We start from the raw sequence: 13,109 nt of genomic DNA, 5'->3' as shown, positions 1-13,109 counted from the left end.
TATACAGGGTGAATAATCAGGAGAAAACGTAATTTGATGTTATTGTTACTGAGGTATAAGGTACAGTTAGGAATTGATACTGTTATTGTAGATTCTACAATGAATATATATAGGAAACAATGCGGGCAATTCGGAAATTCGGAACAACTGTTTTAGGCCCGTAATATCCTATCGGATTGCTGATATTGTTAATAATCATTTAAGATCGTATTCGGTTCTTTCCCTCTTTAAATGGACACTCTGGACGTAAATATAAATCAAGGATTCAATATTCCTGACCACATAAGTTATTCCAAGACCCTTCTTACTCACAGAACCACAGGAATCCACAGAGACCTCCCCCTCCTCAACCCCTCTACCCACCAGTACCCCAATCCCTACCACCAGCCCACCCGCCCCCTCCCCCACCCTCCCATCCACCGAAGCCCCCACCAGCCCCACCCCAACACCCGCAACTCCCACAACGGAGTCCACGACCCTCGTCACCTCCACCGAAACGACCACCACGATCCCAGCGGTGGTGACGACCCCCTTCTTGGACCAGCCCATGAAGAACAACCCCGAGAAGTGGGCCAAACATCTCCCGACGCCTGCGAGACACCGACTCAGAAAGCTGTGTTGGGAAACCATGTTCGGTCAAGAGATCATCAAACTCACCGTTATGGATCTGGTGAGGGAGACCGTGGCATTGCGAGGGCTATGTGGCGGTAACTAATGATAGTAATCATCATAATAATGGCGATGATAATAGCTATGCGACTGATAATGATAATGATAACAAGGATCCTTAAGATAATAATGATAGTGATTATAAAGATGACAATGCCGATGCTGATGGCAATAATGATGATGAACATGATAATAATGAATAACATGAAAATAATCATAATACAGACTCCGCCTAGAAAAAAACCCAATGACCTTGTATTTCACTAACTACATTATATTTTTTCTCGCTGGTCGTTCAGGTCGTTACAGTAGTGACCATCGTTATAGGGGACTACATTCGCGCCGTTGTGGTTCGCTTGTTCAACGGCTGCTGCTGCTGGGACCTCGAGAAGAAGTTCCCAGGGTATCCGGACTTCAAGATAGCGGAAAATATTCTTCATCTTGTTAATAACCAGGGGATGATTTGGTGAGGTTTAAAAGAAAGGGAATGTCTCATTTGATTGTTTATTATTTTGTATTTCTGCTTAGTTACTGTGCGATGGGGTATGGAATCATTCTATATTAGATACAGTATGTATGATTTATTTACTGTGGGATACAAATAAGAATTCGATGCATATCGGATAGAATACGTGTCAAATACGTTTCGATTTGATGCTAATGATGATGATGATGATGTTGAGGACGATGATGATGACTATAATGACGATGACGAAGGTAATAATATCTATATAACATCACACTTTTTCCAGGATGGGTATGTTCTTCTCGCCCGGGCTGCCGGCTCTCAACACCCTCAAGCTCGTGATCGTGCTGTACGTGCGTTCGTGGGCCGTCGTCACCTCCAACGTCCCTCCCGAAACGGTCTTCAAAGCCTCCAATAATAATAACTTCTACCTGCTGTTCCTGCTGACGATGCTCTTCCTCTGCACGCTTCCTGTTGGGTATGGATTCGGCTGCGTTTAGATGTTTGTTTGAGGGTATTTTATTTTTTGTTTTGTTTTGTTTGAGTTGTGGTTATGAATAAAGAGAGAGGGAGGGGTTTTAGGCTTGTGATAGAGGGCAAGGACTTTTTTCTGCCTCTGTCCCTCTTTCTTTCTGCTTCTCTGTGTATCTCTTTCTCTCTTCTTTTCGTTTTCTCTACCTCTACCTTCTCCTCGTCTTTCTTTGCCTTTCAAATACCGGCAAGACAAGCAACGCACTTTCCTTCTCTTCTCATTATGTCAGCACTGACGAACCCAACCCCGCCACCTCCCCCCGTCCTCCCCCAGGTATGCCGTGGTGTGGCTCGAGCCGTCTTGGCACTGCGGTCCCTTCAGCGACTTCCCTAGGATGTACAAGCTGGCGACCTACACGCTCATCGGCGGCTTGCCTTCCTCGCTGTACCCTGTGGTGGACTACATCTCTTCCCCGGGCGTCGTCATCCCCGCCGGCCTCCTCCTCGTCCTCATCATCTACTACCTTCTCTCCCTGACGGCGGCCCTGAGGGAGGCCAACTGCGATCTCAGGGTGAATTTCGGCGGAGTTTCCTGCCTATGGCTTCGTATGGCTTAGACCTGTTTCGAATATTTTTCTGGAAATGAAGGGATTCGGACGATGGGTCAAGGAGAAAGTGGAAAATGGCTTCGTATGGCTTAGACCTGCTTCGAATATTTTTTTTTGCGAAATGAAGGGATTCGTACGATGGGTCAAGAAGAGAGTGAAAAATGTCTTAAAACACTTACTGGTTTACAGGATCAGCTGAGGCAAGAGAGGTCAGCGGAGAAGAGGAAGGCCTTGGACGCGCGGACGGGGAAGGGCCGCTCGGAGACGCCCACCACCAGGTCAGGGAGTTCTGGGATATTTTTCTTATATACAAATGTTGGCGTTGAAGTTGGAAATATATCTTATACATCTTGGCATATCCTTCTTCTCTTTCTTTCGATCCCTCTCTCTCTCTCTTTTTCTCTTTCCCTTTATATACTATGTATGTATATATACTGTACAAGGACACCCACACCCACACACGCGCGCGCGCGCGCATGTATTTGTGTGTGTATATATATATGTCTATATATAAATATATATATATATATGTATATATGTATATATATATGTCTATATATATTATATATATATATATAAATATTATATATATATATATATATATATATATATATATATATATATATATATATATATATATATATATGTATATATATGTATATTTGCAAACATACAGAAGAGAGAGAAAAAATCACTCCTGATTGACCCTTCCCCAGGTGGGGTCGAGTGGTGCCCCTGACTCCAATGCCCCGCCAGCGGCTGGACGGCACAAGCGGCCCAGACAAAACAGCTGTCACTAAACCCTCAGCGGGTGAGTGAATTCTTACAAACCCAGTCCGTTTCAGCAAAATGGCCTCTTACTAATACTGATATATATATGATTACAGACACCCATTAATCATGACAATAAACATTTTCGTGATTACGAGAACAGCAATGATGCATTTACCTCGCTGCGTCTGTGCCAATGTTCCTACTCGATCTGATACTCCTTTAGCAGACCCAGACGGCCCTCCCGCGCTGCCCCCGGCGGAGACCCCGCGGGGGAAGGACGAGGGCCCCTGGCCGGACGACGTGACCGATCTCGGCCATTCGGAAGTGTTCGACGACTCCCTCTCCGACTCCCGAAAGCAGGGGAAGGACACGCCGGTAAAGGAGAAGCCCGTCGAGCCGAAACATGAACACAAAAGACACGAGAAGGAAAAGGACAAGATGCTGGAGAGGGATTACGAGTCCGCCCCGAGGAGCCCTTACTCGAGGTCCAAACACAGGCACAACTCTTATCCTCAGGGAGCCAGAGACGAGGACAAGGCCAGAGTCCGAAGGGAGAACCACCGGGCAGCGCCGGGGCAGAGCAGATCCTCCAGGAAGTCCCAAGAGAGAAAGCACTCGGACGAGTCGAGCCACCGGGAGTCACCCACCAAAGCCAAGTCCGGCTACAGACACGGCATCGTCGACTCTCCTCGGAGCAGGAGGAGGAAGGGGTCCAGTGGCCAGGCAGGCAAGCTGAAGGATAAGATGCCCGAAGAGTGCATGCATGAGCTGAACGAAGTCATTCACCAAAAGGACATGAAAAAGAAAAAGTCACCCAAACCCTCAGAAAAGGTCGACCACCATCAGACGTCTGTTGAAACGGAGACGGCATCCCGGGCCGGCCCCCAGAGCCGCCACCGACGCGAACCTTCGATCTTCAAGATGGACGACATCCGCAGAAACTCGAACGAGAAGGCGAAGAACGGGACACAGGCCGGCCAGCGTCGGAGCAGCTCGGACGACTCCCAGAGCATGCAGTCGATACCAGTAATCAAGGTAAAGATGACGTCATCGCTAAATATGTTTTACTCACTTGTGATGACTTGGGTGCTAAGGTGATTTCACATTTCTTCACTAGCTTCAAATAAATTATCGTTTGGTCTGATATTAAACTGTTCTGCAGTTTCCTTAGGTATTTGTCACTGTGATTTAAACTGAATGGAGCGTTTCGTAATCTGATAAGACTTCAAAGATAATCTTTCGACCTCCGATCTGTCCCGCAGATCAGCAAAGAAGACAGCGTGGAAAGGTCGCTCCAGCAAGCCCGTCTGGAACGCCAGGCCAAGACTATGGAAGAAGACAGCGACTCAGCTAGCCAGCCTCTCACGGGCACAGTTGTCCCCAAGCCCGCGGAAAGGAAGTCGAAGCCAAAGCCCATAGAAACCGATCTAGACGCGGCCCTTGCTGATCCTGGCACCACGTGTGACACAGCGGCCTTGCTCGAGGGACACTCGGAGGTGACGCCAGACACGCCGGGGAAGGACTCGAAGGCTAAGGACGAGGTGGAGCCAGCTGATCCGATCAGTTCTGACGACGAAGCCACACTCTTGGACAACAATTGATTTGATAGTTATATCATGGTCGTTGTAAAAAAAGCACTTATTTTTTATCATGCACAGACACTCATCAATCTCTTGCATTATACGCGCGAATATACAATACACCTCCACATATACATGTACACGCTCACATAAAAAAATACTGACAGAGATAAAGTTATAGAGTGGTACTCAGACACAGCTACATACATACAGAAAAGGAACAGAGACATACTGAGAAGTATATAGACACACAGAGTGGTACTTAGACATATAGAGAGGGGCACGCAAACACAACGAGGGGTATATAGACAAACACACAAAGTGGTACACAGAGGTACACAGACACAAATAGGGGTACAAAGAAATAGACACAAACAAACAGAGGTAGACAGACACATACACAGACGTACAAATGCAGAGACAGGTAGGTACACAGACGCATAGAGGGGTACACAGACACAGAAATATAGACAAACGAATGCAAACATACAAGTGGGTAGACTGACAGACACACAGAGATAGATAAACACATATATTCTCTTTCTATCTCTTTACTTACCTACCTGCCTCTACAATAAAGGAACGGCAGTAGCACTCAGAGATACTATATCATAAAATATCCACAATGCATAATATATTGTACTATTACTGTTTCGATAAGGTTGCGAATAGAAAACATGACTATTTTGAACATCACTAACTTGGAACTTAAATTTTTCCTCATGTAGCATTATGTAAAGGCACATTTGAAGAAAGTAGTGTAATTTGTATGGACAATTAGGCGATATTTCTCTGCCTAGTTTGTATCATCAGGTATTACCAGATTTGCAGCAATTGAGAAACACCGAAGGATATTTTTCAAGTGTAAATGTCATTACCATATATTAGTTAAAATATTGATTTGCTTCCTGTGGAACGGCAGCTGACCAATCTGCATTTAACATAAATGTTTAGGGTAATGTTCTTAAGTGAACTCTTGACTTTTTTCAGATTCTTTTTGGTAAGTATAAAAAACTAAACTGTTACCAGAATCCCAGAATAAATATAGTTGTAATTTGTCATTGCGTTCCTTCCTACACATTTAAAAGAGTCCATACAAGTCCATTTATGGACTGTGCGGGCTCTCCTTTATTCAAAATAATAATATATGGAAACTGTTTCTTTTTCCACAAAGTCTCATAATATACCAGGTAACTGAATATTGTGATCTCGTATTAAGTTACTGAAGTTCACTTAGGGCCGTACTTAAAAACCCTACCGCCAACGATGGTGCTGTCGTTCAAGTGGCGGTGGACCCAACACCCTTGCTTCGAAACTGGAAACTGAGTGGCGGTGGAGCGGCAACAGGAATGTGATTCTCACGAAGGCGTTCGATAGTTTGCTTTTTTAGTTACTCAACGAATATCTATTTCAGAATAGGTACAACGACACAGAACATTTGAATAGCATCTGTATGAATATTTAGTAACTTTTAAAATCGAAATATTTTGAGAAGAATTTACTGCTTATACTGGAATCTATCCTAACACTTCTCCTCAGTTGGGTCACCTTATTTCACCGTTATTTATTTAAAAAATGGTGAAAATGAAGCAACTTCGTTTTGCACAATTTTTAATACGCATTACATGGTATTAAAAACATGATAACATGTAACAAATTTTTGTCATTTATATATATATATATATATATATATATATATATATATATATATATATATATATATATATATATATATATATATACATGTGTGTGTATGTATGCATGTATGTATGTATGTATATGTACACCTATATCTATCAATCTGTCTCTCTCTATGTCTGTGTACATACATACATACATATGTGTGCGTGTGTGGACATACACAGCTTTGATATTATTTTCAATATTCATAAGTGTTCCTTTATTAATTTGAGGTGAATGGCTACAGGTGGACTGCAATTGAAATTAGCACTCTTGAATGAACTCATGAGTTTGTCAATAAATGGGTCAAAGAAATATTACTGTTAGATGCAAGCACTTTCCAACGATATGTCTGCTTCCTGATAGCAGAGCCATTCAAACAATCTGTCAAAAATGTCAGGGTATTACTCATTTTCCTGGTATGACGGGAAATTGGTATTGTAAAGACATAATGTGCATGTGGTCTTATTCTAGAATTATAATATGTGGTGCTTGTCCATGACCTCCGTAAAACAACAGATTTTTGCCAAACATTGACTGCTGCATAGAATTAGAGCGCAGAGTACGAAGAATATTTGCTTGAAATCTCATTTCTAATGTAAACAACCTTTTTAGAGGCTCTGAACTAAGATATGACACAATTCTATCAAGAAACGAGTTTAATAGACAGGGCATTTGGTATGTGCCAGAAAAGATTGATTTGTGACACATTTCACATAAACATGGTCATTAACAATGGGTTATTTTTCTTGCAAATGAACATGTAGATAGGAAGGGAAAGGAAAATAAATGGTAAATTAGGCAGGTGGATTAAGGGGAAACAAGCAGATTATAAGCAGATATTATGCATATATGCCTGCTTGTATATGTTAGAGAGATTATGAATATATGTGATGGTATTAAGGTGTATGTGGATGTGAGTGAGTGAGTGTTGTGGTTAGTAAATATTTTTGTAAGATTAGCAGTGCGTTAAGATATTAATTGGTATTTTAAGTGATAAGCTAGCTGGATAAGTCAATAAGCATCAAATTTTGCACCACTTTCATGATTTGATTTGCTGATAGTGGCGCTTATTGTCGAAGTTAATACTTTTCGTGGCGGCCGAACGCCAGCAGTGGCACTGGCTGTCTCTGGCATTGCCTTGTTTTAAGAGGGCTGGGTATAATACCCTGATCGGTGACCACTGACCTGACTTAGATCTATACTTGGTATGATTTTTTTCTATGAACGGACACCTGATCCACAAAATAAAGGTTATATGCAATCGATATGATTCATACGACCATGGGTCTGAGCTCAATAAATTTTGAAAGGAGACGTTTGTAAACCACGCGACGAAGCGAAAACTGGCCCATCCCGCCATTTTGCACTTGTTCGCAGTATGCAAGGACTCCAGGAAATGTTGGTCGTTGTAATAAACCACACAAAACATCGAATAGGGTATTTATTTACAAAACAAAGGTTATAAAGTAACGATAAAGGACACACAACCAAAGATTCCATTATTTTAAGTGGGAGAAAATGCCTTCGCAAAATTAAGAAACGCCGCAAAGCTTCGCCCGTGCCGCCATATTTTGCTTGCGAGATTGGTAACGAATTTCAAATTAAACACCAAACATCTGCTGTAAATTCTTATATTTTATCATATTTCTTCCTAAAATTGGCATGAAGATTCGGATGTATAACTGGCAGGGAGGAAAAGGGAAAGATTTATACCAAGTATCGATTTTGGTCAGAGGTCAGCAGTCAGCGGTTAGTGGATTATACCCAGCCTATCTGTACATCAGGTCAAACCAATGGAGGTTGGCAAAACGCTAATGTATTCTGACTGGCCTTTAACTATTTTACTGTGATTTGCTTGTTTTCGTAGTTGTAGATTTTGATCGTGTACAGATCTGGGACGCTGGAATGTAAGCATTAAAAATGAAAAAGGGTTGAACATATAAATTTATAGGAAAATATGATGGTATTTCCTTAAAACAGAGCTCAAATATTAATGTGTTAAATGAAGGTATATTTATCTAGCTTTAATGCACAGACAGCTGAGGCTGTATTAGTACAGCATTTTACAATGAGTTAAAAATCAGTTGACTACATTAAAATATGATTTTCACTTAGTATGTTTGGCACATTGAAATGTTATACTCACAGATAGAAGTCAGAGACAGATAATAACAATAACAGCAACAAAACAAAACTGACAATAATGATAATAAAATGGTATGTTTAGAGATAATGAAAGTAGTGATAATGAGTATATAATGCTTATATTACTAATGGAAATTACAACTATTGTAATACTAATGTCCTTTTCCTGGTTTCTTTAGTACAATTTGTCACTTTAAAAATTGCTTAAAATGTGGTACTGTATTCAACTGGCATGTCTGTGTAAAACAAACAAACAAACAAACAAACAAGACAGATGCTTATATATATTGGGTTACCATTCATGTGGTTATGCAACAAATGGTTAGTTTAAATATAGCATGAATTTCTTTAACTACGGAAGATCGTCAAGGTGGAGGAATGGTTAACGTGCTGGTCTAGTAATTCACAGACCCACGTTCGAGACTGTTCCATGCCAAGTGTGGAATCACACGCAGGTCCACTTTTGGGTTTTCAATTTTATTTATCATGTTAATTGATTGATATTGATTTCATCGTTTCCTTTCTCTTGTTTTCTTGTTTTCTATCATTTTCTTTCATGTTCTCTATCATCCTATCTACCTATCTATCACTATCGCTATCTTTATCTGTCTTTATATCTATATCAATCCATCTTCCAACCAATATCTTCCTCACTCTGTGGCTTCGACCGCTATTTTTTTTTCTTGATTCAATATTTTACACACTGGCAATAAGCATGGTTTTAACTTAAATTGGGATAAAAAATTTTCGATCTCTTTTAGTTTACAGTCAGATTTTTTTCAGACTGAATATACTCTGCCTCTAATTTGAAACTTCATTAATATGCCTATGACCACGAAATGGAAACTAAAATTAAAAGGACTAGCAAATCGATCCCTCACTCCCTCTCCCATCCCCGCTTCGAAGGCAGGAGTTATACTAAAGTTATCTTGAATGTTGACTGTAAACCTATTTGAGCTTAATGATCTGTGTGCTTATAACAAGTGAGAAGCAAAACACACTACCCGTACAATATGATAGTATTACTAAGCTGATAATCAAAGAATAAGAAAGGGGAGTAAGATAATGAGAAACATAGATAGAGGTGAAAGAACGTGATTTCTGTTCTGCAGACACACACACAAACACACTCACGCACACATATACATATATAAACATGAACACATCTATCTATATATCTACACACACACACACACACACACACACACACACACACACACACACACACACACACACACACACACACACACACACACACACCAAACTAAAATACTGTAGCTTAAGTTTCCATGAAATAAACCAAATTTAGAATGATAAAAATATCGAATGAAAAAAGGGAAAAAAACTGAAGTGGAAAATAAATTAAAAGAAGGAAGATATATTAAATAAAAGTTTTTCGATAAATCAAATTAAACTCGACAGAAATAAAGTGTAAAAAAACGAAATCTATCATCGAAAGTTCTCAACATTGGATTGTCTTGTTTTCCCTTAAATTCTATCCATTTTCTGTGATATATACGTCACTGCATTTCTATTACCTGCGAACATGAATACGTAAGCCAACGGGATTTGATAATTAAATAGAAGCCATGATACAGCTTGTTAAAAAAATATCTAAAAAACTAAAAGAACAAAAAAAATTAGTGATGGCATGGCTTACACACACGCACGCATATGTATATGTATATATTTATATATGTGTATGTGTTGAAACTTTGAGCTAAATATCAAATAAAAGCTTTAACAAAATTAAAAATAGAACTTGAATATAAATGACTCTTAAAATACGGAAACTTATCCTCGAAAGTTTTCTACAGAGTGCTTTCCCGTTTTCTTATTTTACTAATTATCTGTTATTATATAAGCAGGTTACTGAGTACCCGCCAACACAGATAAATATCATCTATCATCGAAAGTTCTCAACATTGGACTTTCTTGTTTTCCTTTAAATTCTATCCATTTTCTGTGATATATACGTCACTGCATTTCTATTACCTGCGAACATGAATACGTAAGCCAACGGGATTTGATAATTAAAAAGAAGCTATGATACAGCTTGTTAATAAAAATATCTAAAAAACTAAAAGAACATTTTAAAAATTAACTATTTTACTGTGATTTACTTATTTTCGTAATTGTAGATTTTGATTGTGTACATATCTGGGACGCTGGAATGTAAGCATTAACAATGAAAAAGGGTTCAACATATTAATATATAGGAAAATATGATGATATTTCCTTAAAACAGAGCTCAAATATTAATGTGTTAAATGAAGGTATATCTATCTCGCTTTAATGCACAGACAGCTGAGGATGTATCAGTACAGCATTTTACAATGAGGTAAAAATCAGTTGACTACATTAAAATATGATTTTCACTTAATATGTTTGGCACATTGAAATGTTATACTCGCAGATAGAAGTCAGAGACAGATAATAACAATAACAGCAACAAAACAAAACTGACAATAATGATAATAAAATGGTATGTTTAGAGATAATGAAAGTAGTGATAATGAGTATATAATGTTTATACTACTAATGGAAATTACAACTATTGTAATACTAATGTCCTTTTCATGGCTTCTTTAGTACAATTTGTCACTTTAAAATTTGCTTAAAATGTGGTACTGTATTCAACTGGCATGTCTGTGTCAAAAAACATAAGACAGATGCTTATATATATTGGTTTACCATTCATGTGGTTATGCAACAAATGGTTAGTTTAAATATAGCATGAATTTCTTTAGTATCGGAATATCGTCAAGGTGGAGGAATGTTTAACGTGCTGGTCTAGTAATTCACAGACCCACGTTCGAGACTGTTCCATGCCAAGTGTGGAATCACACGCAGGTCCACTTTTGGGTTTTCAATGTTATTTATTATGTTAATTGATTGATATTGATTTCATCGTTTCCTTTCTCTTGTTTTCTTGTTTTCTATCATTTTCTTTCTCTCATGTTCTCTATCATCCTATCTACCTATCTATCACTATCGCTATCTTTATCTGTCTTTATATCTATATCAATCCATCTTCCAACCAATATCTTCCTCACTCTGTGGCTTCGACCGCTATTTTTTTCTTGATTCAATATTTTACACACTGGCAATAAGCATGGTTTTAACTTAAATTGGGATAAAAAATTTTCGATCTCTTTTTGTTTACAGTCAGATTTTTTTCAAACTGAATATACTCTGCCTATAATTTGAAACTTCATTAATATGCCTATGACCACGAAATGGAAACTAAAATTAAAAGGACTAGGAAATCGATCCCTCCCCCCCCACCCCCACCCCCGCTTCGAAGGCAGGAGTTAAACGAATGTCACCTTGAATGTTAAATGTAAACCTATTTGAGCTTATGACCTATGTGCTTATAACACGTGAGAAGCAAAACACACTACCCGTACAGTATGATGGTATTACTAAGCTGATAATCAAAGAATTAGAAAGGGGAGTAAGATAGTGAGAAACAGATAAAGGTGAAAGAACGCGATTTCTGTTCTGTACACACACTCACACACACAAACACACTCACATATATACATATATAAACATGAACACATCTATCTATCTATATATCTATACACACACACGCACGCACATCAAACCAAAATACTATAGCATAAATTTCCATGAAATAAACCAAATTTAGAATGATAAAATATAGAATGAAAAAAGGAAAGAAAAAAACCTGAAGCGGAAAATAGATAAACGAAGGAAGATATATTAGATAATAGTGTTTAGATAAATCAAATTAAACTCTACAAAAATAAAGTGTAAAACACCGAAATCTATCGTCGGAAGTTCTCAACATTGGACTTTCTTGTTTTCCTTTAAATTCTATCCATTTTCTGTGATAATATATACGTCACTGCATTTTTATTACCTGCGAACATGAATACGTAGGCCAACGGGATTTGATAATTAAAAAGAAGCCATGATACAGTTTGTTAATAAAAATATATAAAAAAACTAAAAGAACATTTATAATAAAAATATATAAAAAACTAAAAGAACACATGCAAACATTTGTAATTGCATATATTAATATATGTGTAAGTGTGTTGAAAGTTTGGGTTAAATATCCAAACAAAAGCATTAATAAAACATAAAATTGAACATGAATATAAATGGTCCTTAAAACAAAGAAACCTATCATTGCAAGTTCTAAACTGTGCTTCTTATTTTCCAGTAAGTTTTAACAAGAAATCTGTGAATATATAAGCAGGTTACTGAGTACTCTCCAACACAAATAAATAAAACCGATAAATACAAAATAAAAAGGAACCATGACACTGTTTATCAAACAGAAGACAATTTACAAACAAATAACAGAACATTTCAAATATTTACTGATTGCATGGCTTTCATATATATATATATATATATATATATATATATATATATATATATATATATATATATATATATATATATATATATATATTATGAATACACACACACACACATATATATACACACAAACATCATACACACACCTACATATATATTATGAGAACACAAGAAAAATAAAACAATAGAAATAAAGAGCTTAAAACATGAAAGCTATCATAGAAGGTTCTCAACAATGTGCTTCTCCGTTTTTTTTAAATTCTACCCATTTTTGTGATAGCATAACCGTACCAGCAAACATGAATAAATAAACCAACGAGAGAATAACACAATGATGCAAAGCACATCTCATTGAAC

General features: G+C 38.0%; 1 protein-coding gene across 1 annotated transcript in view; it reads left to right on the top strand.

The window, feature by feature from the left end:
- Positions 1-5,618, top strand: part of LOC138867456 (transmembrane channel-like protein) — a 7,297-nt gene extending 1,679 nt beyond the window's left edge. Inside the window, exons 2-9 of the mRNA XM_070143283.1 lie at positions 315-670; positions 969-1,135; positions 1,422-1,613; positions 1,941-2,178; positions 2,404-2,492; positions 2,931-3,025; positions 3,212-4,023; positions 4,251-5,618. Coding sequence (XP_069999384.1) covers positions 315-670; positions 969-1,135; positions 1,422-1,613; positions 1,941-2,178; positions 2,404-2,492; positions 2,931-3,025; positions 3,212-4,023; positions 4,251-4,589 — 2,288 coding nt within the window. The 3' untranslated portion in view covers positions 4,590-5,618. The remainder of the gene's footprint in view (positions 1-314; positions 671-968; positions 1,136-1,421; positions 1,614-1,940; positions 2,179-2,403; positions 2,493-2,930; positions 3,026-3,211; positions 4,024-4,250) is intronic.
- The last annotated feature ends 7,491 nt before the right edge of the window (positions 5,619-13,109 follow it).

This window comes from Penaeus vannamei, chromosome 30 (genome assembly GCF_042767895.1).
Source record: "Penaeus vannamei isolate JL-2024 chromosome 30, ASM4276789v1, whole genome shotgun sequence".
Classification (NCBI taxonomy): Eukaryota; Metazoa; Arthropoda; class Malacostraca; order Decapoda; family Penaeidae; genus Penaeus; species Penaeus vannamei.
Note: the sequence above shows the minus strand (reverse complement) of the source record. Positions and strands in the feature narration are given on the sequence as shown.